Source organism: Agelaius tricolor, unplaced genomic scaffold (assembly GCF_023055355.1).
Source record: "Agelaius tricolor isolate 1412-34295 unplaced genomic scaffold, bAgeTri1.0.p SCAF_22, whole genome shotgun sequence".
Classification (NCBI taxonomy): Eukaryota; Metazoa; Chordata; class Aves; order Passeriformes; family Icteridae; genus Agelaius; species Agelaius tricolor.
The window spans coordinates 2,839,101-2,863,843 of NW_027269282.1; the positions used below are offsets into that span (position 1 = coordinate 2,839,101).

The 24,743-nt window shown below is 38.5% G+C and overlaps 1 protein-coding gene across 4 annotated transcripts in view; it reads right to left on the minus strand.

Moving 5' to 3' along the window:
• Nucleotides 1-22,008, minus strand: part of CFAP43 (cilia and flagella associated protein 43) — a 42,538-nt gene extending 20,530 nt beyond the window's left edge. For 2 of the 4 annotated variants that reach the window (XM_071445962.1, XM_071445965.1), the window contains exons 1-15: nucleotides 21,888-22,008; nucleotides 19,699-19,952; nucleotides 18,784-18,880; nucleotides 15,867-16,034; nucleotides 14,820-14,970; nucleotides 10,206-10,356; nucleotides 8,729-8,791; nucleotides 7,710-7,789; nucleotides 6,886-7,017; nucleotides 6,016-6,132; nucleotides 4,840-4,920; nucleotides 3,885-4,033; nucleotides 2,734-2,837; nucleotides 1,604-1,744; nucleotides 577-746 (exon numbers count right to left, since the gene is read on the minus strand). In XM_071445962.1, coding sequence (XP_071302063.1) covers nucleotides 577-746; nucleotides 1,604-1,744; nucleotides 2,734-2,837; nucleotides 3,885-4,033; nucleotides 4,840-4,920; nucleotides 6,016-6,132; nucleotides 6,886-7,017; nucleotides 7,710-7,789; nucleotides 8,729-8,791; nucleotides 10,206-10,356; nucleotides 14,820-14,970; nucleotides 15,867-16,034; nucleotides 18,784-18,880; nucleotides 19,699-19,952; nucleotides 21,888-21,946 — 1,917 coding nt within the window. In that variant the 5' untranslated portion in view covers nucleotides 21,947-22,008. Of the gene's footprint in view, nucleotides 1-576; nucleotides 747-1,603; nucleotides 1,745-2,733; nucleotides 2,838-3,884; nucleotides 4,034-4,839; nucleotides 4,921-6,015; nucleotides 6,133-6,885; nucleotides 7,018-7,709; nucleotides 7,790-8,728; nucleotides 8,792-10,205; nucleotides 10,357-14,819; nucleotides 14,971-15,866; nucleotides 16,035-18,783; nucleotides 18,881-19,698; nucleotides 19,953-21,887 lie in introns of those variants that run through there. The other 2 variants (XM_071445963.1, XM_071445966.1) reach the window with 2 other exon arrangements.
• Nucleotides 22,009-24,743: the final 2,735 nt, after the last annotated feature.

Sequence of the window (24,743 nt, forward strand, 5' to 3'; positions counted from 1 at the left end):
TCTCATCTCTGCAAAAGGGTCTGGATTCAGTACATTCGAGCCTGAATTTCTTGGCTCAGAAAGGATGGGACATGTCTAGGAGGAATCTGACCTTAGATTTCACCTTTTTACCTGCCTTGACTCATAAACTCTGGGAGACCTATGAGCTGCAGAGAGCTGCAGCTCTCAGCAGGCAGTGAGAGTGGCTTCACAAAGCCCCCACTGCTTCCTTGTGAGGCTGGGCTGGGATTGCATTTCAGAGTCCTGGGCTGATGTTGGCTCAGTCCCTTCAAGAGCTGCATGTCCTCAGAGCAGACTGCACAAACCCACAGCTCCAGCACAGAAGCCACTTTTAAGTGCCTGCAAGCTGTGTGGATTTTAAGAACCAAATAATAGAACAAGGACATTATTTTTGCCAGTTTTCTGAGCAAGTGGTAGGATACTGAAAGTTGATGAGTACGTATGGAGTAGGTATTTTGACCAGAGAGAAGAGTTCTTTAAGATAATATCCTGCTATAATAATTTCATCTGCAGCCTTTGTTTTTATTTAGCTGGTATTTAACCACCACCCAAAATAATGCAACTTCAGAGAATTACCCCTTCAGAGAGGTGGTATTTACAGATGAGAGGTGCACAGGAGCAGTAGCCATACACAATGCTATTCTTCAGTCTGACTGCTGAGCTCAAAGGGTAATCCAGATCATATTGCTTCTTTTTCAGGTCACTAGCATTAAACATTCCTTGTTCATTCACATACTTATCATGATCTAAAAGATTGACAAAAGAAAGAGAGAGGAAGAAGAGGCATGATTACCATTAATACAGGTGCTTTGTCTATCATGTAGTTATGAAAATGATCCTCAGCAAGGAGTGAGCATGAGGTGAGTTTTTAGGGAAGTGACTGGAAATTAATTAATACTTAGATTTAACACCAGCTCAGTGAGTTGTGCTGGTGCAGGACACTGCAGTGAAGCAGAGCAATAGCTCTACTGGCTCTAAAGAAGTACTGGAAACAGTTTAACCACCATGATGTGACTATTTGCATGCACTAATTTACCTTGCTTCTTGAGTATTACGTCAACATAATTAGTGCTAATCAGTTTGCATGCAGGCTCATGTCACCACTGCCTTCATCTAGAACTTGTTTTAGGAATCTCTGCCATGAGGAACACACAGCCTGGGTGGTATTGCTTAAAGCACTGCAGTTCACATCTTCAAAAGGGCATTTTATTTGTTGAGAAAATTAATATATTTTATTAGTTAATAAAAGTTAGTAATATAAAGGTAATATATTTTATTAATTCCCTAATTTGAGCTTTAAAGGGACACCAGAAATTAAGACTGACAAGGCACCTGATATAAAACAGAAATGAAGACAATAACTGTAGCTCTTCAGCAGCTTTGAAAATAAAGCCCCATTTTATATATCTAAACACAGGTACAAAAATAAGTCCAAAATTAGTGAATATTTAAAGAAAATACTAACTTTGTTGAAAACTACAAAGCTACTTTTTGAAAAGTTTGTAAAATGTAAGGCCTTTTAAAAATTAAATGTAAATAACTTGAAAATCTGACACTAGCCTTAATTGCCCTAGAAAATGTAAGTATCTATTTCAATTTTTACCTGTTATCATTTCTGAAGACAGATGAAAAATTTCCAGTCTTGCTTGTTGGACCTCTGCTACATTAAGAAGTACCATCACTTTAACCAAGTCATGCTTTAAGTCAGGAGTTACAGAAAGATGGAGCACTTCATCTTCCAGTACTGAAGCAGGTAAGGAACATCAATGGAAATTGTTACTGTGGCATGGTAACATTGTTTTTATTAAAATATCCTGACAAAAAATGAGACCCCTGAGAACACAGCTCAGGAGTGCTGCATGCACTCAACTCCCCTTGAGGCACTGGGTACTGGGAATCCCTAAACACCAGCACATCATTATTACATTAAATAGTCAAATCTGAATTTACCTCAAGCTTGAATTGTAGCAATTTTGAGGCTATCTGCTGATAACTGCCAGATAAAGAACAGGAAAACTCTGCTCTAACAAACCCTCCATGAGAATATAATCAGGCAAATTACATAAGTTATTAAGGAGATATAGTTCTGTTTGCTAAACCAATTAAAATGATAAAATAATGTTCTTTACACTTAAAATTATGGTGAAGATCTATACACACAGATATGATCTGTAAGAATAATGCTTTTGGAAAAATAAATTCACAATTTCCAATTTTTTTTTTTTGTGAGTTAAAATTCATCATATTTTATTCCTCACTATCAATCATCAAAGCTGACAATTTCAGCAGTTCCCATGTAAAAGATGGTAGAAATTTGAAATAGAAGATTGCATACAATGATTATAACCTACAGTATTTTAGTCCAAATTCTCACAAAGTTCTTTAGTTCTTTGCCATCACAATTAATTTTATGCTGGAGCTGTGATCAGTTTGTTAGTTAGTCCATTCTTTTCCCTGTGAATTATACATACTCTGAAAGAAAGGTAATATTGGTACATTTGCTAACTAAAATTACAAAGGGGAAAACAAAAGCAAAAACCAAAACCCACCAACCAAACCCTCCAAAACAAAAACCCCAAAAAGAACTCTGGCCCTTAGAAAATAGGTGGGAAGAATATGTTTAGTCCTCCAAGAAAATAATAGAAGGTGAATGGCTTAGGCTGAATTACAAGTATACTTGAAATGCATAAAATAGAGAAAAGAAAATGTAATTAATACTGCTATATGTATTACCTGTATATCCCAGAACCTGGAATAATTTTGATGGACGAGCATCTAGAATAAAGATGTGTCCTTCTGTAGCTCTTGCAATGAGGAACTGGCCAACCTGATCATAACTAGGTAAAATGCAAATCCAAGTAGAAATCAATTCAATACAGTCAATAAAAAGTGTCAAATAATTTCACTCCCATAACTTGCCTGAATGCATAAACATAAATTTCAGCTCCTGGGTTTCCAGTTTAGGGTCAGATATAAAGCTCAGTACTATGAGTGCAGTTTCTAATTGAGTGAGAGGTCAATTTAAAGTTGATCATACTCCACAGCAGTCTGCATTAACAACTTTGTTAAGTCAAAATTTCTTTTACATTCACTTTTTTGGAAATAAAACTATTACACAGATCTTGACATTATTTTGAAAAAAAACCCCATTTTTGCATTGATTTAATTTTAAACAAGTTGCTTTCTGTATTTATTTTTAAATAAATAAATAAAAAAAAATTTCTGTCTTAGGTAGTTGTGAAAAGGGATACATCTGGGTCTCAAATAAAAGGCAGATTTATATTAAAGTTTAAGAGTTCAAAATCCATACTCCACTTTTGCAAAGTAGAGTAAAATACTCTCAGATTTTTCAATAATTGCTGGGGGGGGGGAGAAACCCAACCAACAAAAAACCCCACTCAAACACAAAAAGCCTTTTAGATAACTAGAGCTAATTACAAGAGGACTGGTAATCTCCAAAATTTGAAGTAAATGAGTAATTAGCAATGGTAACAAAAATCCACCATATAGAAAGAGATGACCAAAAGGCTTAAACTAAACTTCACAAAACCTTAAATCTGTATTCAGTGAGAAATAACCCTCTAAAGTGAGATACATGGAATTGTGCATAATTACTGCATATGGTGATTTTTCAGAAAGGATCTTATATATCAGTATCTTCTGTGTTCAGTTAAACCTTCTTAAAATACAGATTTATTACATTTCTCTCATATAAATCCTGCTACTGCCTCTCGCAAGCAGTTCAGAATATGCTGAAAATCGTAGAAGCTATTAAAATATTTTAATTTTTTATTTGTAGAATAAAAAACTAAATTTTTTTTGTTCAACTAATATCATTACTCCAGGAATAAATTGACAATATCTCTACCCTACTACATACTTACTGCAAAGACAGCACTGGAAGTTTGGAAAGAAAAGTTCTATGAACAACCCGTGGAGCTTCAGCTTTGGTTACATCAAGGAAATAGATTTGACCTCTTTGGGTCCCTACAGCAACACTCTTGGAGGAGGGACTGCAAGCCATAGAAGTTGCCTAGTTGAGAAGTAGAAGATACTTAACAATTCAACATATTTTTATATATTATGCTATTTGCTAGCATGCAATTTCCTTTGCTATTTAAAAGTCCCTAAAATTTGAAGAAGAAACCACAAGTGGTTTATTTAAAAAACATGTTTTTAACAAAGAAAGTAGTTAGAGACATAATGGAAATTTTATCTATGCTTTGTAGCTACACATCAAAACTTAATTCTGTTCTTTACAGAGAAAAAAACAACCATTATATCCACTCTCCAGATTTTAAGTGAAAGAAGTTTCATCTAAATAAAACAGTGAGTGCACTGTTGTGTGTATAGCTGTTATAGAAAGGGGTTTTTTTCTTTACTATGTCAGATTTCAGGGTCTGAATGCATCTTAAATCAGGACAAAGTATTAACAATTTGAAATACTTTTACCAATTCAATTCTTAAAACCTGTTTTTCATTATCAGTCAAGGCATTTAGGTTTTATACTTTTGAAACTTTTCTGTTACTCATTAAAAAGAAAAAAAAAGGAATACCATAAAAATTTAGATATTTTTACAAAGATGTGCTGAAAGATGCATCACGAGGACATTTGGCTGAAATGTTTCCTCTTTGAAGTCAAGATAAAAACATGACAGGATTAGCTCAAGGAAACATTCTGAAAGATAATCTATAAATCTCATTGATGGGTTGCTCAAAGACATTACTGAGCTTTCCTCAGCACTGATTGATGCAAATCTGTGGAATATGATGCTATCAATTCTAAAATATAGAAAATTTTAAGTATCAGTCATGGCATAAGCTCCTGGTTACTTGTACCTCAGTACCAAGGTTTAGCTTGCTGAGGAAAGTTCCATCCTCCAAGGACCAAACTTGTACTTCACCTGAAATTGTTACAGACTGTGGAACAGAGAAAAACAGAGTCAGAAGAGGATGAAATAACCAAATAGTCTGGAAGTGACTATGATCTCCTACAGAATATAGATTCAAATAATCACTGAGCATGGCAGATTAAGGGTTACTTGGGATTATTTAGCTTTTCATTAAATCCAGGTGTTGCAAGGTACACCTTCTTTAGGAATACTTTCAATAATTTTTGTGCATTCCTGCAGCTTCTAGCAGAATGAGACAATTTAGGGAAGAATTTGTTAGCTTGAATAATATTAGCACTCCTGCCATCCTGCCAGCAATAGAACAACCTGCTTCTAATTTTATTTGCAAAAGAAAGGCCTTGAGGAGAGGTCTCATTTTATCACATGAAAAATGATGGGTATCAAAACAATTGAGTTCTTCCTATATCCAGGTAATTTTGTAATTCCATAATTACAAAGAGTAAGGCTTACAAGAAGTAAGGCTGGAGATCACTCAACCTTCACACTTCTCATACACAGTCAGGTAAAACTTAGCATTCCCATGCTAATGGTGAACAAAGAGATTTAGCCAACTTAATAGACTACAACCCCAAGTTTTATAGGCTGGCTACCTGGAGAATTCATGGCCTGGAAATGAATTGGTGGCTAAGATATATGTCTTTCAGGAGTAAAAGACAGTGAAAAGCAAGGAATTTTTAAGAATGGACAGGTGCATGAGTAAAAGCCTTCTTTGTCCCTGGACCCAGTACAGAGGTATCTCTCAGGATGTTCCAATTTGTGCAGAGGGCTGAAAAGATCAGTAGCAATTGGTGGACAACATCAGTTCTCTGAACTGAATCCATCTTTTGTTCAGCTATCTTCCTGAACAATCTAAGTCACACAAATCAGCATCAGAACCAATACAACATAAATTATCCAACCTGAAATCCAGTATAAAAGTTCTGACCCTGTTATAGACTATAGCTGAATGAATGCCATTTGCTTCCTTAATGAGAAGTTACACAACTGTGACAAATATCAGAACAATCTGATTTCTGCAAGGCTTTTCATTTTGTGCCTTGGCAACATATTGGTCACCTGAAAAGAGCTATTATTCTATATTACAAATAATACAATTACTTACCACACAGTAGTTGTTCCCTGGAGTAAGAAAATCAGCTGCCAGAAAAGAACTGCTGGGTGCGTCCAAGAGTTTGACAGCTTCTCCACTATGGGCAGGTCTGTAACTATAGACTGTCCCCTGACAAACACACAGAAATAATCCATCACTGGCATATGAAACTCTTCATTAGAAGCTTTTGAAGACTTAAAAAAACCCTCCCATCTTTCTGAGCTTCACTCTTTGAACTTTTATATTTGACTCTAATCTGAGGTAAAATGTGCCCAGTAGGATTCATCTGAGTTTAATGGATTATATTAATTTACACTGGCTAATGTTAGTTCCTTTTAGAGCACTCCAGCTAACCATATTTGCAAGAAGTTCTTTCTCAAACTTGCTTTCATAAAGTAATTTAAACACACCCAATTGCGTGCTACTCAAGAAATCAATAAATATTCTACACCAACAGAAAACTTCATGTCTGTAGAGAGAACAACTCGACTGCAGAGTCACAGTAGGTCTGATACACCCAAGTCACACTTTTCTCCCTCTGCAGGCACACATCAAGCCTGGAATTCATGCCCAGTAGATCCATGACTTGGACACATGAGAGACCCTGAACATGTACTCAACTGAACACACACAAGGGTTTCTGCTGGGAAATCCCAACATTAGGTACTTTACATTCCACCATCTGTAGGAGACAGTTGTTCTGTGCTTCATTAAAAGTATTTCCAATTTTCAGTAAAAACACAGAATGGACTATATTCACTTTTGTTAAAATTTGTTGACTTGTGTGATTACATTAAACATTTTGTACTAAGAGTATCAGCATATTCATATAGAATCCCAGGAATATCCCATTATGTAGTGCTGTTATCTCAAATGTTGTACCTGGTCAGTGACAAGCAGCAGACTGGTGTAATCAGGAGAAAACATGAGGCTGGATATGGGCTGTGAGATATCAGCACAGATTTTTATCTCATACTGCAGATCTTTGATGTGATAAAAGATTAAAATGCCCTCCTGTGCAGAAAAGTACAAATCCACATGAGGTCTATGTCAGTTACACTATCTGGCAAACTAAACTGCAAGATCTTCAAAAAATCACTAACTGCATCCCATCACCAATGGTGTCATTTGTCTTTAGTAGGTTTAAATAAAAAGCACTCTAAAATGAGATAATAAATCTATTGAACATAAAGGTGTTCTTTAATACAATTCTTAGTGACAGTCCATGTTTGATAACAACAGATTCTCTCATTAGATAATGCTTTTGATTTCATATTGTTGTTTTTGAGACAGTGTAAGAATTTGTCTCCCACTTGAGCAGGAATGTACAATGGCATTTTCAGATTGGGTTAGATATTGAGTAAGATTTTGCACAAAATAATTTGGCAATTCTATTGGCCATTTTCTCTCCTTTCCTATTTTGTCCATCTTTCTTTTCTGTTGCTCTACAATATTCTTAAATAAAACCAGGATTGTCCTCTTTTATTTCTTTATTTGAGTACAAAAATGTAATCCTTTCACACTCTGCTCGTTTGTGTCAAGTCTTAACAAAGTAATATAGTCAACACCAGAGAGGAACTTTATGGTGCTGCAGCCCCTCACTTTTTCCTAACTCCTGTCTTTGCAGTGAACTCTGCAAACATACTCAACTTGAATGCAGATTTTCACACACTCAGAGTAAATCAAAAGCACAAAGGATGCCTTACATGTCCAGCTGCATACAGTCCCTCGTTACAAAATGCCATGGCAAGTAAAACTGGTTTTTGCAGATTGCTTGGTTTGCGACCTGAAAGCACAAAACCAACATAAAACATCAAATTTCATTTATTTCAACAATGTGTTGCAACTCCAAATCTGGGATAATTTACTATTTATTTGTGAGTAAAAGGATCACAGAGTCATTTAGATTGGAAGGGATCCTAGAAGTCCTCTAGTCCAACCTCCTGCTCAGCACAGAGCCGATTTCAAACTCAGAAACAAGTTCAAAGTTGAATTATGTTGCCCAGACTCATATCAGGTAAGGTTTTGAATATACCCAAAAATGGCAATTCCATATCTTCTCTGGGCAATTTGTCCTAATGTCTGACTACCTACACTATGAAAGTATTTATTTCCTAAAATGTACCCAGAATTCCTGTTGATGCAAACTGTGTTCTTTGGCTGTATCTTCTCTGTAACCTTTCATTGGATAGCTAAAGCAATAGTCAAATCCCTCATTTCCTTTTCTCCAGGCTGAACAAACACTTTTCTCACACCACATTTGTATATAATGTAACAAGACTGTAACAGCCCTTGTGGAAATGTGCTGAACTTCATCCATTCTATCTTTTTTGTACTGTGGTGCCCAAAACAAAGTGTTTGAAACAAACCCCTAAATCCTAACTCAGATAGATGATGAGTGATTAAAGTTCTACAGAAATGCTAAAACTAAGCAGTAGGGAATGTCTTCTAGCACCACTTATTCCAATTTAAATTAGAATGAACACAATTTTTTCCACTGTTGCTGTTTCTCCTGAGGCTTTTAATTTGGCTGTCTCTTAGCAGAAAAGCTGTTAATCTTTTGTCATGTAAACACACAGAAGATTGCCAACAATGTGTCTTGCAGAGGCCAGTGTGAGATGAGTTTTTCTAACCAGTGGCTTCCAGCTGCACTCATATATTACTACTCCCAGACATCAGCAGTGCTGCCTGAAAATCTATTAGCTTCATTTGAACATGGAAATACCTTTCTTTTTCTGCACTTCACTACGAGCATAGGACACCACATCTGCTATTTTCTGCATGAACTCTGCACAAAAGAAAACAATTTATAATGTCAACCTTGTTTGTAGATCAAAATTGCAAAACAAGTCAGTTGTATTCTACTCTATTCAACAAAAGGCCAGGTTCAGTATGCTTAATGAAGAATGTGCATTCCTCCTGAATATCTACCATTTCTGCCATCTATGCAATTGAGCAAGCACAGTTCTGTTATTCAGTTTACAGCTGTAACAAGGAGATAACATGGACTTGGTGTGGAGAGTGGCTCACATGCAGATTTATCTTCCTTCTAGCACCAAGTTATGGTATTCTTATTTCTAACAATCATTTATTTTTTTATACACTTAAAAGGAAAATTCAGCCACTCTGAAAACAATGCCTAAGTGAAATGTTGTGGTTGCTTATGATTCTGTTTGCAACACCACATCAGGAATTCAGCATATGCTTAAAGCTGGCCATGTACTTAAGCATTCTGCTAAATAGATACAAATTGCAGTCTGTTTTAAATTAAGCAGAAACTTCAGTATAATATAAATACAAAGCATTTTGTTACACAGTTTTAGGACAGGACACAAAGATGAACACACAGGCCAAGAAAAGGCCCAAATAGCCAACATTCTTGTTGCCTTCTACTCAACTAACAAAAACAGTTCTGGTCACACCTCAGGTTTTTATTTCTTGATGATTTCCAACTCTTGATTTGCTACATTTACAAGTCTGATAGTTTTAAAAAGAGAAATAATGCTGGTTTGTTAGATTGTTTTAAAAGTAGCCTTCCATTTTGGTGTTAACTATCAAAAATGTAGTCAGGGTACTTGTTGCAGCTTAAAAAATCATGTGCTATACGTAAACAGAAGAAAATAAGATTACCAGGAGATTATCTATTACAACTAATTCAGTGTTTGTTAGGGAAACAGCTCTATGTTAGGGAAAAGTATATTCCAGCACTCCTCCTAGCCCTGACCAAAGTGTGAACTTCATGTGCACCATAGGACTGACACCTTCCATCCCATCAAAGGATGATGGGGTACAGATTGCCTAAGAAACAATTTTTGCTGGCTGTGTCTCAGCATCCTCCATTTAGGAGCCCTCTTAATGGGCACAGAAGGGTAGTGGCACTTAGCAGAGGAGGCACCTCAGGATTCCTGGAAACACTGTTAATTTAATAAATTTTGATATATTTACAGTTTTTTGGGGTTTTTTTGGGGTTTTTGGGTTTTTTTTATGAAGAAAAATGAAAGTCAGTTATTGGCTGTTAAAAACACCCCCACAGAATCTCAAAAGACATTCTCATATGTTTACTCTACTAATAAAAAAAGAGTTCTACAAAACAGCTTTATAATTTCTGTAAGGTACCCAATAGAAGAACAGAAGAGCACAAAAAGCTTTCACCTATCTACTTTCTTCCCTGCTTGAATGAAACACACTCAGTTATTTCTTACCAGGTGGAGATTTTTGTTGAAGAACAGAAACACTGTATTGCTCAGCATCAATTGCCAAAACATATCCTTCTTTACAGCCCATGTATATTTCTGAGGCTGCAGTCCAGCAGTGGGCAGTAGGATGCACTGAAGTTTTAATACAATTTCTAGGCTTCAGCATGAAAATAAACAAGTTCAATCAACAATGGACAAATATCTGGACAAGCTGTTACATACATTTCAAGACAAGGAAAAAAAATCATTACCTCGTAGAGTCTGACATCATGTTTAAATCAGCATTATTTTATTCAGTCATCCCTTCACTGAAGCCAGTAACTTGACAGAGAACATTCTCCACAAAAGTCTATGTCTGGAGACTGTGGTGGTGAACTCACTTCTCCCTCTAGACACTTGTTTAAATGATGAATTATATTTTCAATTAAAAACTATATATTTTTAAATTTGCATTTATCTGGACTTATTCTCCAGCAATTGCATCTGTTACAATTTTATCTCTAGCTTAAAAATCCCTCCAGTATCTTCCTTATCCTCACAAAGATACTGACCTACCATAACAAGGGCATTTCCCAAAGTTTTAATGATAGAATTAGGATAAAATTCAATACACTGAGCCCCTAGAGGGTTCTTTAAATGTCAGAAGGGCACTAGAAGCCCCAATTTAAATGGTTACTTATTATGACCTCACTACAAAAAATGCCTTTCAAACTGCTTTTTTGGAATATTCTTCCACTTTATAGCCAAAATGTGAACATGTGGTTCTTGCATACCTGGCAGTACTAAAACACATTTTGTCTGAATAGCTTATCTTATTGTAGAATCCAAATTGCTCTGTAAAATCTTTGTCAATCTTTGTGGCATCTGCAAATAAGTGCTAGAAATATCCCTGACCTGGACTTCCCATGTGCCTTGAATTTCATTTTGCTAAAATAACTCTCATAAATCTGTCCTTCATAAAACAGGAAGAACAGAACTTCTCCAGCAAATATTATTAAAGACAGAGTAGCCTGCTCAGATACAACAGTAACAGAGGTCATAAAAATACCATGACAGAAAGAACCAGATTAAAGAGAATTCAGGGAGGGTAAGAGGGGGACAAAAGACAAGAAAACTTTGGGAGAACATTTAAGAGAGAGGATTTAAAGCACCATGCATGTGTGCAGAAGTGGTGAGGATGACTAAACAATATGATGGATAAAAAAAAGAAGGTTCTATGTATGATTCTGTAAAAAAACTGCTGTCTCACTAAAGGTTCTATAAAAAGAGAAAATATGGATGGACTTGTGATGAAAACATAGGACAGATATCCATAAGTACCTATATTTCATTAGCAAAATATACCAAGCCCTTGTTATATGATTCTGGGTAAGTAACTTACATTCTATTTATTTATGCCTACAAAGCATTTTTAGTTTCTCAGGGGAAAAATGTTACAGGAATAAAGTATATTAATATTTACTTTATAAATCAGATATGGCTGACAGTAACAAATTTATAGCAAATAGGGCTTTACATCACCCAGAAAAACATCTAATATAGGCATTTTCACTGATTTTATAAGGCTTGAACATCACAAATCTTTGGGAAGGTTGTAACTGAGCTTCTGCAAAACAGAAGCTTTCTGGGTAAACACAATTTCTGCACTGTTCCTTTGTATCTTCTGCCATGACTGCCTTTACACATAAAAATATGCTAAGCCTAGGATGAGATTATGTAAATCCCCAACCAGGCTGCTTCTTGGACTGTACAATAGTACAGTGGTGCATAATAATAGTACTAGTAATAGCAATAGTAATAATAATAATAATGCTGTCTTTCTTTGACTTCTCCCTTTTTGAGTAGCACCTCATCAGGGGAAAAAAATCCATGATGGATCCTTGCCACAAAAAGTTTTATAAAAAGACAATGGAATAAAATTGGTGCTAGAGATGAAATGGATTCAAGTGGGCTTGACTGTCCCACTCTGCTCTACACTGGGGCTGCCTCACCTTGAATATTGTGAGCAGTTTTGGTCACTGCAATATAACAAGGATAATAAACTACTAGAGAGTATCCAAAGGAGGGCTAGGAAGATATTTAAGGCTCTAGAGGGGGAGCTGTATAAAGAGCAGCTGAAGTCACTTGGTCTTTTCAGCCTGGAGAAGGAGACAGAGGGGAGACCTCACTGCAGGTACAACTTCCTTGTGAGGGCAAGAGCAGGGACAGACACTGATCTCTGCTCTGTGGTGACAGTGGCAGGACCAGAGGGAATGGCCTGTACCAGGGCAGGTTTAGGTTGGACATTAGAGAAAGATTCTTCACCAGAGGCTGGCTGGGCATTGGAAGAGGCTCCCCAGGAGGAGGTCACAGCACCAAGGCTGACAGAGTTCAAGAAGTGTTTGGACAACACTTTCAGGGTGACTCCTGGGGATGGTCCTGAGCAGGGCTGGGAGTTGGACTCGATGATCCTTGTAGGGCCCTTCCAACCCAGCACATTCTGTGATTCTGTGGTAAAGCACATTTAGAAAACTCTGATCTAGAAAAATCTCATGCAAGGAAGAAAAGGATGGAAAGCTGTGGGATATTTCAATCCTTTCCCTCTGCTGCCCCGCTGTGGTTACACTTGGGTGAATCGCCAGCCTCAGTACGTGGCTCTGGAGCATGGAACACTGACACACCTCCAAGAGGCAAACAAGAACACTGGGCTTGCTTTTCAGTGCTGGGCTGTTGGAAAGAGGTGCTTAACTTGACAGCACAATCACAAGCATGTGATTTCCCTCCAGTGTCAGGGCTTAGAAGATCTAAGAGGGCTCAGTTTTTCTGCTCGGTTAGAGATGGAGTTTATGTGCACAGGCATGCGTGGAGGAGAGAATTAGTGCTGGAAGGCACAATAAATTCAACTCCTAAAAAAAATTACTCAGCTACCATCTCCTGGAGCAAGATGAAAACATGCCAGAAACAGATGCATTACCTCCCAGTGTTAAACTGTGAGTGTAGAACCTCACAGTTTAGTACACAGGAAACAACATACCACCACCATCACGATAAAAGGGACAAGAGTCTGTATTTCTGAAAAAAAAACCATTTCATTTCTAAACAACTTCTTCATTACCTACCAATACTGACAACCAAAATACACCCATCTAAGAAAACTGGACAGTAAATAACTATCAAAATATTAACCATATAATTTGAAAGAAAATGAAATCTTCAATGAAGACTATTAGAACAGTTTACTCTTACTCCAGAAATATTTCTATGGATAAGGAGAACATAATCACATTGAAGGTGCTAAAAAGAAATCTAGGTTTTTCTGAAGGCAGCTGGGAATGCAAAAACCCTAAAGAGATCTCTAGTACATATATCTAGCATGGTTGAAAGCATAAACTTTTCCATGTGGAAAATCCCCCAAAGTGGTTCTGCAAGTTCAGGCATAAGAACTTACCTATCACTACTGCATAGCATGGCATCTATTCAAGGGCAAATTCTATTAAGCCCCAAAGACCTAACACAGGAACTGTTTTTTCTCCAATACTTCTTATAATTCACTTTACAGAATAAAGAACAAAGTGGGTTTTGCAGAGTTCATCATCTGCACATGATCTAAGAGGCAGTAAGGCAGAAGAAAATGGCAAGGCCCCAGATGAGCATATATTATCTTCCCTTTCTATGTTCTAAGTGATCTCAAATATGAACAGTTCACATGTATTTAGAATCAATAAACAATTTTTTTATAGTTCTTGATTGATTGTCCTGAAAACCATAGGAAACTAGTTACACAGTTAAAAACCTCTACCATTGTGAAAGCATGAAGCAACAAAAAGATGATGAAGCCAGGAAAACATAATTTCCTGTTTACTTTTTGACTCTACTTTGTACACTAATATAGAACATCCATTTGTCCATTGAGCAGTATACAATGCCAGTGTCATCTTATGCATGCCAGTTTTGGTGTCTCATATACATCACAAGCCACCAAATAGAAATCGATGGTCTTAATCTAAGAAGAGAATCCCAGATTTGCAAACTAAATGTTTTCACACTTCTAGCTGGAAGTCATGTGAAAGTAAAATTCAAACAAAATGAGAAGAGTTTTGAAGCCTCTAAAAAGAGGCACCTCAAGGGAGGATAAAAAGTAAATAATCAAATACAAGTGAGACAAATGGCAAGGTCCAACACTTACAGTGGTATGGGAATGTATTTCAGAAGCAGGGGTTTCTGTCTGGAAAAAGCCTTCAATGTTTTCATAGCTTGAAATATTTTCAATGTCAAAAGGGAAGTAAGGTTACCATCAGTTTAGCATGGGAGTAAGTTTTCAAGTTTTCAGCAGGTCATTTTAGCTTGGGCACAGTTAAATGCTGACACACTTCATACTGCTTCTGGGACAGAGATTCAAACCTCCACTGCACAGATTTATGCTAGGAGCTATGTCAAACATCTCAACACTGCACTATGCAGCAGCATTGTGCCTTCTCAGTCTCCTGGAAAAATGGATTTCAAAAATATTGTTGAGGTAACAGATCCATTTACTGGGTTCTACCTATTTAATAAGCATTAGAATTATGAATTTATTAACACCTATTCGTATAGAAAATATAATGACTTGCAGTAGTAAAAAGGAAAAAATTCAGTAACTACCACAAATGTTTCTGCTTCATCTCCTTCCAGTCCAGCAATGGCTGAAATTGGCAAATCAGGGCCATAGTATGGATCATCTTTACAAGAAGGTGGGAAAAACAAATCCTCATGAGGACTCATGACCCCCTGTTCATCAGGGAGTTCCACAGGGCTGTGAAAAGGCAAAAGACACAGTCTGAGGAGAAGAAATATCAATAGCAACCACTGATACAAAACTGAGAAGCTGTTTTCAAAATGGGCTTTATTTCAGCAAATTGAATGGAGGGAAAGTGAGTATGCCTACATATTTACATATGCATTCTGTAAAGCTAAAAGGCAAAAACCCTTTGGTATTTTTTTCAGATCACAAATTAAGGCCTTGTTTATACTTTCATTAGTGTAACTGTGGCAATATGTTGATTACATTAATAGTTAATGAGATTAAACACAGCTGGGAAGCACAGGTTTCCTACGTCAACAACTCCAACTTGAGTGGTACATGCTACTTTTCTACAAACCTCAAAACACATTTTGGCATAAATAAATTCTAGTTTTGCTGTGCTCAGTGAATTGCATTGACAGAGGCATGCTCTCTGGACCTGTAAATTAGCTACAGAAGTTGGAAATCACATCGAAAACTGATACAGCTTTTGGTACAATTTGTGATTACAACAAGATATTGTTTAACTATGCTTGTACAAATTGATCTAAATTTGATGCTTTCATAGCTACAAAAGCAATGCTCAACATAGCCATGTACAGAAAAGCAGTCCAGGCACTATCTTTATTCAGTCACATAGCTTTTGATTAACACTGCCAAAGCAGCTGATTAGTATTAGCTTCATGGTGTGCATAATCTGGTCATGTGAGTACTAAGAAATGAAATAATGAATTTAATTCACTTGCTTGACTAGACAGATTTATAGTGGTTGTGATTTAGAAATTACTGACTGCAATACCTAGGTGAACTAAGTGGGACTAAATCCTTTGCAGATAGATGTTGCTAGTCTTTAATTATTAAAATACACTTATAGATGTTGCTCTTAGCCTGAGGGGTGCTGCACTCACTGTCGTGTGAGGAGATGCTCGTCCTTGCTCCTTTCAACACACCAGATGGTAACAGAGGTCTCAGCAACAAAACACAGCTGCTGCCAATTCATGGGGTTAAAACTCAGAGAGGTTCCTGTTAGCCCTGGCTGAGACTCACTGCACAGGAGGATATTTTCTTGCCAGTTCCTTCATTACAGAGAATAAAAGAAAATTAAATCTATTAAAGAGGTAAAAAACATTGAAGCCAAAGGTCTGGATGTGATTAGGACTGATGTTCAAGATCCAGTTTGGAAAACAAATACTTTGTCACTGACAAAAAATTTCTGCTGTCAAAACAGTAAGGTCCCCTTGAGAATGAAAAGGATGTGGTTAATTAGCCACACATAAAATTATTACTGCTAGAAAATTATTGAATAACTGACATTTTAGAAACATTATCAGTCACTCTCTTTTGTGAAAAGACCAATAGTCAAGAGAAATGGATTTTTTTGTCATTAGCTCCATCAGCAACAACTAAAATGGACCCAAATAATTAACACTTCAGCACCCCAGCCTTGCTTTTCCAATCTGTAACATAATGACTGTAGTGCTTGCAGCTGGAAGGTGTGATAATGAGGAAAGAAACCACATTCAGCCTCTGATTATCTATGGATTAATTACCTAGATAATACAGTAATTGTGTTGAGAGTGCAGACGTACAAGCTATGGCTGCATTAACTAACTTGGCCAGAAACCAGGGCAGAGTTTGTGTGGGACTGTTATGTGTAGCTAACAGAAACCTGGGAATCTGTTTTCTGCTGACTTTTTTTTTGTCCACTATAACCTATTTTATGACCTCCTCATCTATTTTTAATATTTTTCAATATTCAGATTAATATCTGATGAAATTTTCATTTTTAGGTGCTATCCAAGAACTGATTAACAACATTTGAAGAAAATGGTTAAAACCGTTTTTTACTTTATTGGACAATCTATCTGACTGTTAATCTAAATAACATTTATAGCTTTAGTATTTGTCATTATTGCTGAGAGAAGAAATGTAAAATGCATACACTGCTGTAAATAGATTCAGTATAATCCCTTAGCCTGGCTGTAAAAAATTCACTCACAGAAACGATCACGAAGCAAACAATGGTTAACATTTATAGCATATGCAAAAAATGGGAATTATTCACACATATGCAGTTGCCCTCATTAAAATTAGAGGAAGCTATAAACTGCAATTCTGACTTTTACAGATATCAGCTTATCTTGCTTTCTAAAGATCTGTCAGCATGTTCTTGTCTCATACCTACCAGATAACGCCAACAGGGTTTTATAGTAGATAATTTACTAAGATCTGAAACTATGGTGAAACATGTATCTGAAAAGGAATCTGACATTAAGTTTCTCCTTTGAACAGCAAAGAATAAATATTAGAGATAAAATAGCTTTTAGTTATCCATAAGCTCTTTATATTTTGAGACTGACATCTTTCAAAACATCTCTTACACCTCTGATTCCAAACTAGCTGTTTAAAGTACTGGGGCTGTGCAATTGTCACATAGTCATGACATCTAATGCTCTACACCGTGATTTCTGACCTTTATACACACATATATCTTCAATGAATGCACAATATAATCCAATCACAAAAATGAAGGTCCTGATTTCACAGGAAGTGAAAGTAAATTCACACAACTCTGTTCAAATTATTGCACGTTCTAAGCCTAATATTCTAATGTAATTGTATTTTGTTACTAAATTCTTTGTGACTTAGGACGGTTTTTATGACAATTACCTGCTGATTGTTGTAACACCCTGATTCAAACTGGTTAAAATTTTTTGACCTGGGAAATTACTACTACTTTAAAGCATTTAAACACTTCTAGGTGCTCCTGGTTTTAAGAATAATCTAGAGAAGTCTTTCAGGATGGTGCATTTTTGTTTAAGAGCACACAAAGAACACACTGGACCACATGTGTTACTTCTGCTGTAGGTGACAAGTGTGTCAGCTGTGAGGCCAGTGAGCCTTTGTTGGTTTCCAGTGTGATCTGCAGAGACATCCTTCTTGAACTACTGTGTATGATCACAACAAACATTGTTCTTCTTCAGAAGGGATAAAGAAGGGGCATCTGTAATAATATCTACTCTCATTACTGACATTCTGGAATTCCAGAAGTTTCTGCATCCTCACTTATAATTGTACAAGAAAAGATCACCAGTAAACTGAGACTATACTGACTATTCCCTACATGTCCTCATTTGCCTTTCTCCTACTCCACCCTCCACATTTATTTTGAAGTGCTCAGACTCCACAGTCAATGGGAGCTTGCTGGCAATGAAGGCAAGAGCAGGATTGTATTTTATAGAACAATTAAAATATTAAATATTCTACCTTTCTGTATCTGCACTGCATTATATAATACTTCACATCAATGAACAGAAAATTATGATCTAACCCAGTGATCCAAGTTTGTGTAATCACTGAGCAAAATTATAAGCCAGAACTAAGATCAAGCAAAAGTAATTAAGAGGACCACTGAACAGTCCAGGGGGACAAACCAGTGCCAATCAGTTTTAGAACCCTTTTCCTCTTTTCAGCAGGCAACTTTCTTCCACAACCAGCACGGTGCTTACCCTCCAACAGTGAACAGATAATTAACTGATGCTGAAGGCTCTGGAAACACTCCAAAAAACAAAATTTGGAAGAAGGTGAAAGATAACTTTGCTACAGCTAACAGCCATTTTGACTAGTGTCTACTAATACTAGAAAGTAAAGAGCATTTTTGGTACAGAAAGTTTGCAGATAATGATCAGTCAGGAAAAAAAAAAAGATTAAGGCAACCAGTATGTGTTCCATATTTGTTAGCTTAATCTATGCTAAAACAGTAGTCACACAAAAATATGAATTAAATACAAATGGTATAAGAGAATTTTGGTTTTTTACTCTTACCATACTGAAAGAACAAACTCTGGGATTGAAGAGTAACTGGCCAGATATGGGCCTTTAAAACTTAATGCAAGTAAGGTATAGTCCAGCTGAGCATCACCTGAAATGTAAAAATAAAGAACATGGTCTTTGATTGTCCCAGACTTTACTTTATAATACCACAGATACTCTTCTCACTTCCTTTATATCCATTTTACTCTTTAAATATTCTTCAGGCCCTTGATTTCTTTGCTTCACTGCAGATTATTCTTTTGATTTGATCATAAAAATGCTCCCTATGTATTACTGCTTGGAATTTTTTCAATTTCCTTTCCAATAATACCTTGAAATTGTAAAGTATTTTTTCCCCATGTCCCATGAAATCCTTTGCAGTCATAATTTTATTCAAATACATGAAAAAGCAAGTATCATGATCCTTCTTTAAATGGCAAGGGAACTGAAGCATGAATAGGGTAAGCAACTAAACCAAGGAGAGAAATTACATGAAGCAGGCAAAACCATACATTAGATTCTGAACTCCAAAGTTTAACTGCAAGAATCCTCATCCCTCACATCCTGGATTTCTCATCTGGCTTTCAGCAGTCTGCTTGGGAGTCTACTGCAGTATGATTTTATTGCTTATTCTGACTACATTTTCCTAAAACTAATTCCATTTAACTCCTTTTCTTTTCCTTTTAAATTAACGTCATTATGTATGGCCATATTCCTCCCTATCTTAAACCTAAATAAAAGTAGTGCAGTGGAAAATTCCTTGCACTGCTTTCCATGAATCTTTTCATGAGAAAGGAAGGACATGTGACAGGGATAAACAGTCCCTGGTTTTAAAGTCTCATAAAAAGGCCCCACAACTTCAGAAACTGATGATTAAATATTGTTTTAATGAAACGATGATGATGATGAGGGTAACCACATCACTACCTTTTAATTCTGTCAGTTTTCTCAGTTCTGGAAAAGTGTAGATGTGTATGAGGGGATTCAGCTGCCGGTCAGAAAAAGCCACCACTTGGCTGCTGGCACTTGCTGCAAAGGCTCCCACCTGGCCATTCTGGCACTGCACTGCTCTTGTCTTCTTTGTTTCGATGTCCAGGAAGAGGATGTAATTACCACAAGGGTAGCAGACAGTTTGATTGTTGATAAAGGCCAAGCTCTTGTTTGAGAACCCCTGAACCCAACTGCAAACAGAGTAACTGAATGTTAAAACAGGAATCAGACACACATTTCTCAAAATACTGTGCAAAAGAGAATGCCTGAGTTACACTGAACTGATGACTGGGATTCGTTAGACTCATCCTCATACCAGTGTTGCAAAACCACAACAACTAAGATCTGGTATTATGAGTCACTAGTTCACTGTTTCCAAAAACATACAGTCACAAAATGCACAAAGGACTGGCATAAGAAAATGGAGAGATGCTTTTATTTCTTTCAGTTTTCACTAAAAAGAAAGTCAGCCAAGTTCACAGGCTCTGGTTTCACATATCCCTGCAGAGGGTATAACTTTATTTGAAAGAATTGCATGGGTAGGATCTGTACTTGGGACCCAATTGTGTTTGCTTAACCTTTTTGCACTTTCATAGTTCATCTCATACACATAAAATAAAAGATAAAAAGGTACAGCTTCTGTTTATATGAAGCAAACCAGGAGGACTGTTCTGCTTTAAAGACTCCAGTACTTTAACATGGTAAAACTCTGGAATGTAAACAGGATGTGTTACACAAGGACTGAAATAAATTACTGAGGAGGACTCTGTTTATGAGCTTACAACATGTCAACAAATTCATAACTGCTAGCAGATGTTTTTACTTTTCAAAAAGTGTGTGGACAAACATCAGGGTGCTCTTGCCAAAGGGATTTGCATTTATCACCAAATGAGGATGTCATTTCAGCCTGCTGGTACCATGGCAGGAAAGCTCCAGCAGTGTAAGATTTACCCTCTGTGTACAACATTGCTGTTAGCATTCTCCCTTTGAATTATTATTCAGAAACATCCCATCTCTGCTCTTTTTCCAAATTAGAGAATTTGACTGGGAAAGACCTTTGTTCTCTGCAATGACCAGAAATATTTTTATGCTTCTTTCACAAACATAAGTCAGTCATAAAATCAGCTCAGTTGCTGATCTGTTGTACTCTTCAGAGAAGATGGTACTAAAGCCTCAGCACTCTCATACTTAGGAATGTTTTAAAATTGCTGGTCTTGAGATAAATTTATTTCCAGCAATAACTTCCCATTATCTTTTCTAAGGAATTTCTTGGCTTCTTTTGCTACATTGGAGTCAAGTGGAGCCAGAGAGGAGTGGGAGCCCTGACAATGTGCTTGTGGAGATGAGCTGAAAGCCATGGCAACAGAGGAGACATTTCAGCTGACAATGTTTTTCTGGGCCTTCCTTCATACAAGAACAGGTTGTATGGAGTGCCATGGCACATCAGACCTGTCTGAACACCCTTACAGAACTAGCTCTGTGCTTTTCTGCTACATTAGCTCTCAATCAGGGGAAATGAAGTATTCCTAACTTCTGTTTCCAGAGGTAAAATGGAATCTAGAAAAGTTGTACATAGGGATAAATTAATGGGGGTGACAGTGCAATTTATCATTATTATACATCCAGTAAAGGCCTAGGGGGACAAGGCTGTTAAATATTAAAGAGATAGATACATAGATACATAGACAGATACATAGACAGACAGAAAGGGAAGGAAAGAAAGAGAGGAAAGCGAGGAAAGAGAGGAAAGAGAGGAACTACTGTGCGAGCGACCAGGCACTGGAACAGGTTTTTTTCAGACAGGCTGTGGAGTCTCCTCACTGGAGCTCTCCCAGAACCGTGTGGATGTAATCGCACGCACCATGCTCTGGGATGACCGTGCCTGAGCAGGGAGTTTGGGTCACGTTACCACTGCGGTCCCCTGGGCCGCCCCATTCCGTGATCCTGCCCTCCGTGCCCGTGCTTCTCTCTCTCCCCACGCGCTGTCCGGACAGACCCCGACAGCGCAGCCTCCCCTCCCTGTGTGACCGCCCAATTCACGGAGCCGCCGCGGGCTGAGCACAGCTGAGGGCACGGCGCCCCCCAGGCGGGTCAGGAGCGTGTGGGCGCGGTGCCGCCGCCCCCACCTCACTTCCAGGGCGGCTCCCTCCGCGCCGGGTCCCGCCGAGCCCGGCCCCGCCGCCATCCCCGCCGCCGCCGCGGGACCCCCGCGCCCTGGCAACAGCAACGGCGCCCGCCATTGGCCGGGCTGGGAGCACGCAGCTGATTGGCCCGCGCCCCTGCGCCAGCCAATCAATGAGCATGGGCGGGTATTTAAGAACCCAGGTGGGGACGTGGTCTCTTATCTGAGGTGTGAGAAGCGTGAGCGGTGCTGCTCGAGCTCTTATTGTTGATAAGCTGGGGTAGTTCTGCCCCTGAGCTACTGATATAATCTGTGCCCTTTCACCTGGGTAATCATTGCTGCTGAATCAAGTGTAGGAGTGCATCAGCCTTAGGAGAGAGTCTGTGGGTTCCATGTCTTGGTCACCCTGCGTGTCCCTGCATCTCATCCGGTGCCATCTGCCTGTCTCTTTGCAGGACAGCTGTACCTATTTTCCCATTGTGTCTTTCTGCAGTCACCATCCCTAAAGGTATTCAGGAGGGGTCTGGATCTGGTGCTGGGTGATGTGATTTAGGGGTGATTTGATGATCTTGAATGTCTCTTCCAACCTTGATGATTCTGTAATTCCACAAGGTACAAAAGTTCTTCTTGGATTCTGTGCAATAAAGCTCCTGAAGCTTCAGAGTGAGCTGAGAAGTTTTCCCCAGAAAAAAAGAGAAAGTACACCTGCAGCCTTTCCTTCTGTACTTGAAGCTTTTAGCCTGGTGACACAGCAATAACCTCCAAGTATTTAAAAAATAGATTTATTTTCCTAAGGGAGGATTGTTATTTATAGTGTGTTGTTTGTGTTAGTTTGCTGTAACTTCCCTGTACAGTGGCAGTGTGCAGTTTTGCCATTCTGGTGTGCGCTCACAGTGCTAGAGGGCAATGCATGGAGAGTGGCATTTCTGCCCAGAGGCAGCAGGACAAGCCCATTCCTCACCTCCTGTCTCCACAGGCACTCTGCATGCCAGGCAACACCAGCAGAGAATGAGGAAGTGAGTTTATTTTCTTTGGTACTTCTGAGGGCCTATTGCAGCATGTGGGTCTTGTGATGCTGGTTTGAGTTCCTACATGCCTGTCTCCAGGCTGTGGGCTAGAAGTCTGCCTGTGTGTTTCATAATTGCTATGAGAAATTTCAAATTAATTTTCTCTATTTTCATCACACGAAATTTTGCTGAATCTTTACTAAGGATAGGTACTTAGAGGAATAAGGACTATGTCCTCTAACACAGTTGGGATTTTTTTTATGGTAGGAGAAATTTTTTTGTTGGCAAAGAGCACCTTATGTACAGGTTCTGTTTGCCTAGGGCATGGCAGACTTGTGCAACAAATTACCACTCCCTTTCTGTGCTGAGCTGCTTAATATATGCATAATCAAGCAGCAGTGACTCAACAAAAATCATGTTCCTCCATTGTAATGGATAATGGTGTCAAAGTCATGGTTATGTTACTAGCGACCAGTGTTTATCTGCAGGTGAGATCACCACAGAAAATATTGGTCTTTGTGACCAGGTGTCTCTAGTGACAAAACCAAACCAAAACAGGTAGGACTTGTCCCTTGTGTAAGCATGGATCCACTGATGGGACTGGAGAATGCTCCGTTAGCCTGGGGGTTTGACAGAGGAGTATGCATTGCCAGGAAGGCCAGGATTTTCCCTCCCTTTGGCAAGAGCTGTGCCAGCCCGCTGGTCCCTACAAATTAGCTATTTCCTATTAATGTACAGTGCCAACCTGAAGATTGGTGTGTGGGGCCACAGGAAGGGAATCACTTTACCTCTGTGGTCAGAAATCGACCTGGACACTGTGTGAATATATGAAAATCATTAAGAGGAAAGCACCTCCATTTCCATTTTTGTACTTCAAGGAAAGCTGGTACAAGGAAGGCCCTGGTGCCCTAATCTCAAGTGAAGAGGGAGCAAAGGGATGGAGGAGACTTCAATCTGTGCTTTGGTTCTTTTGCTCCATGCACACACTGATGTTCCCACAAAGATCTTTGCAGAAGCAAGCATGAATCCTATAACTGCACTGTAGTAATTAAGTTAGATTTAACTTTTGCTATGTTCTGTTGTTTCCTGGGTTATTATCTCCTCTCAGGGTTTTTATCATGAAGCAGAACAGCTGCAGGAGAGATAAACCCTTCTTGTTACCCTCAAGGTGGGGTTGGATGGGGTTTTGGAGAATGGTAGGTGATGCAGGAGGAGGCACTGAGGTGTGATGGTGTTGAGATGAGAGTGTTGACTACTCCATGTTTCAGAAGGCTTGATTCATTATTTTCTGATATATATTACATTAGAACTATACTAAAAGAAGAAAGGATTTCATCAGAAGGCTAGCTAAGAATAGAAAAAGAATGACAACGAAGGCTTGTGACTGACCGAGACAGTCTGAGACAGCTGGACTGTGATTGGCCATTAATTAGAAACAACCACGTGAGACCAATCACAGATCCACCTGTTGCATTCCACAGCAGCAGATAATTATTGTTTACATTTTGTTTTTGAGGCCTCTCGGCTTCTCAGGAGAAAAAATCCTAAGGAAAGGATTTTTCATAAAACATGTCTGTGATACTGCGGGGAACCTGGTACCTCAGCAGCTGCTGGAGGCAGTGCTTATAGATACACCTGGCCCGTGAGGTGCAGTTCGGATGAGTGTCCTATCTCCACGGGAATGCCGGAGGTGCTTGTACAGTTATTTGTAAACGAGGAGGGAGAGCATGGAGAGCAGCTGAGCAGTGCCTGTCCCAGCAGCGTGGGGCGGGCGGCCGGCTCAGGGAGAGACCCCGGGGCAGCGCTCTGAGTCAGCAGCGGCAGCGGCGCGGCCCCGGCGGGCAGGGAGGCAG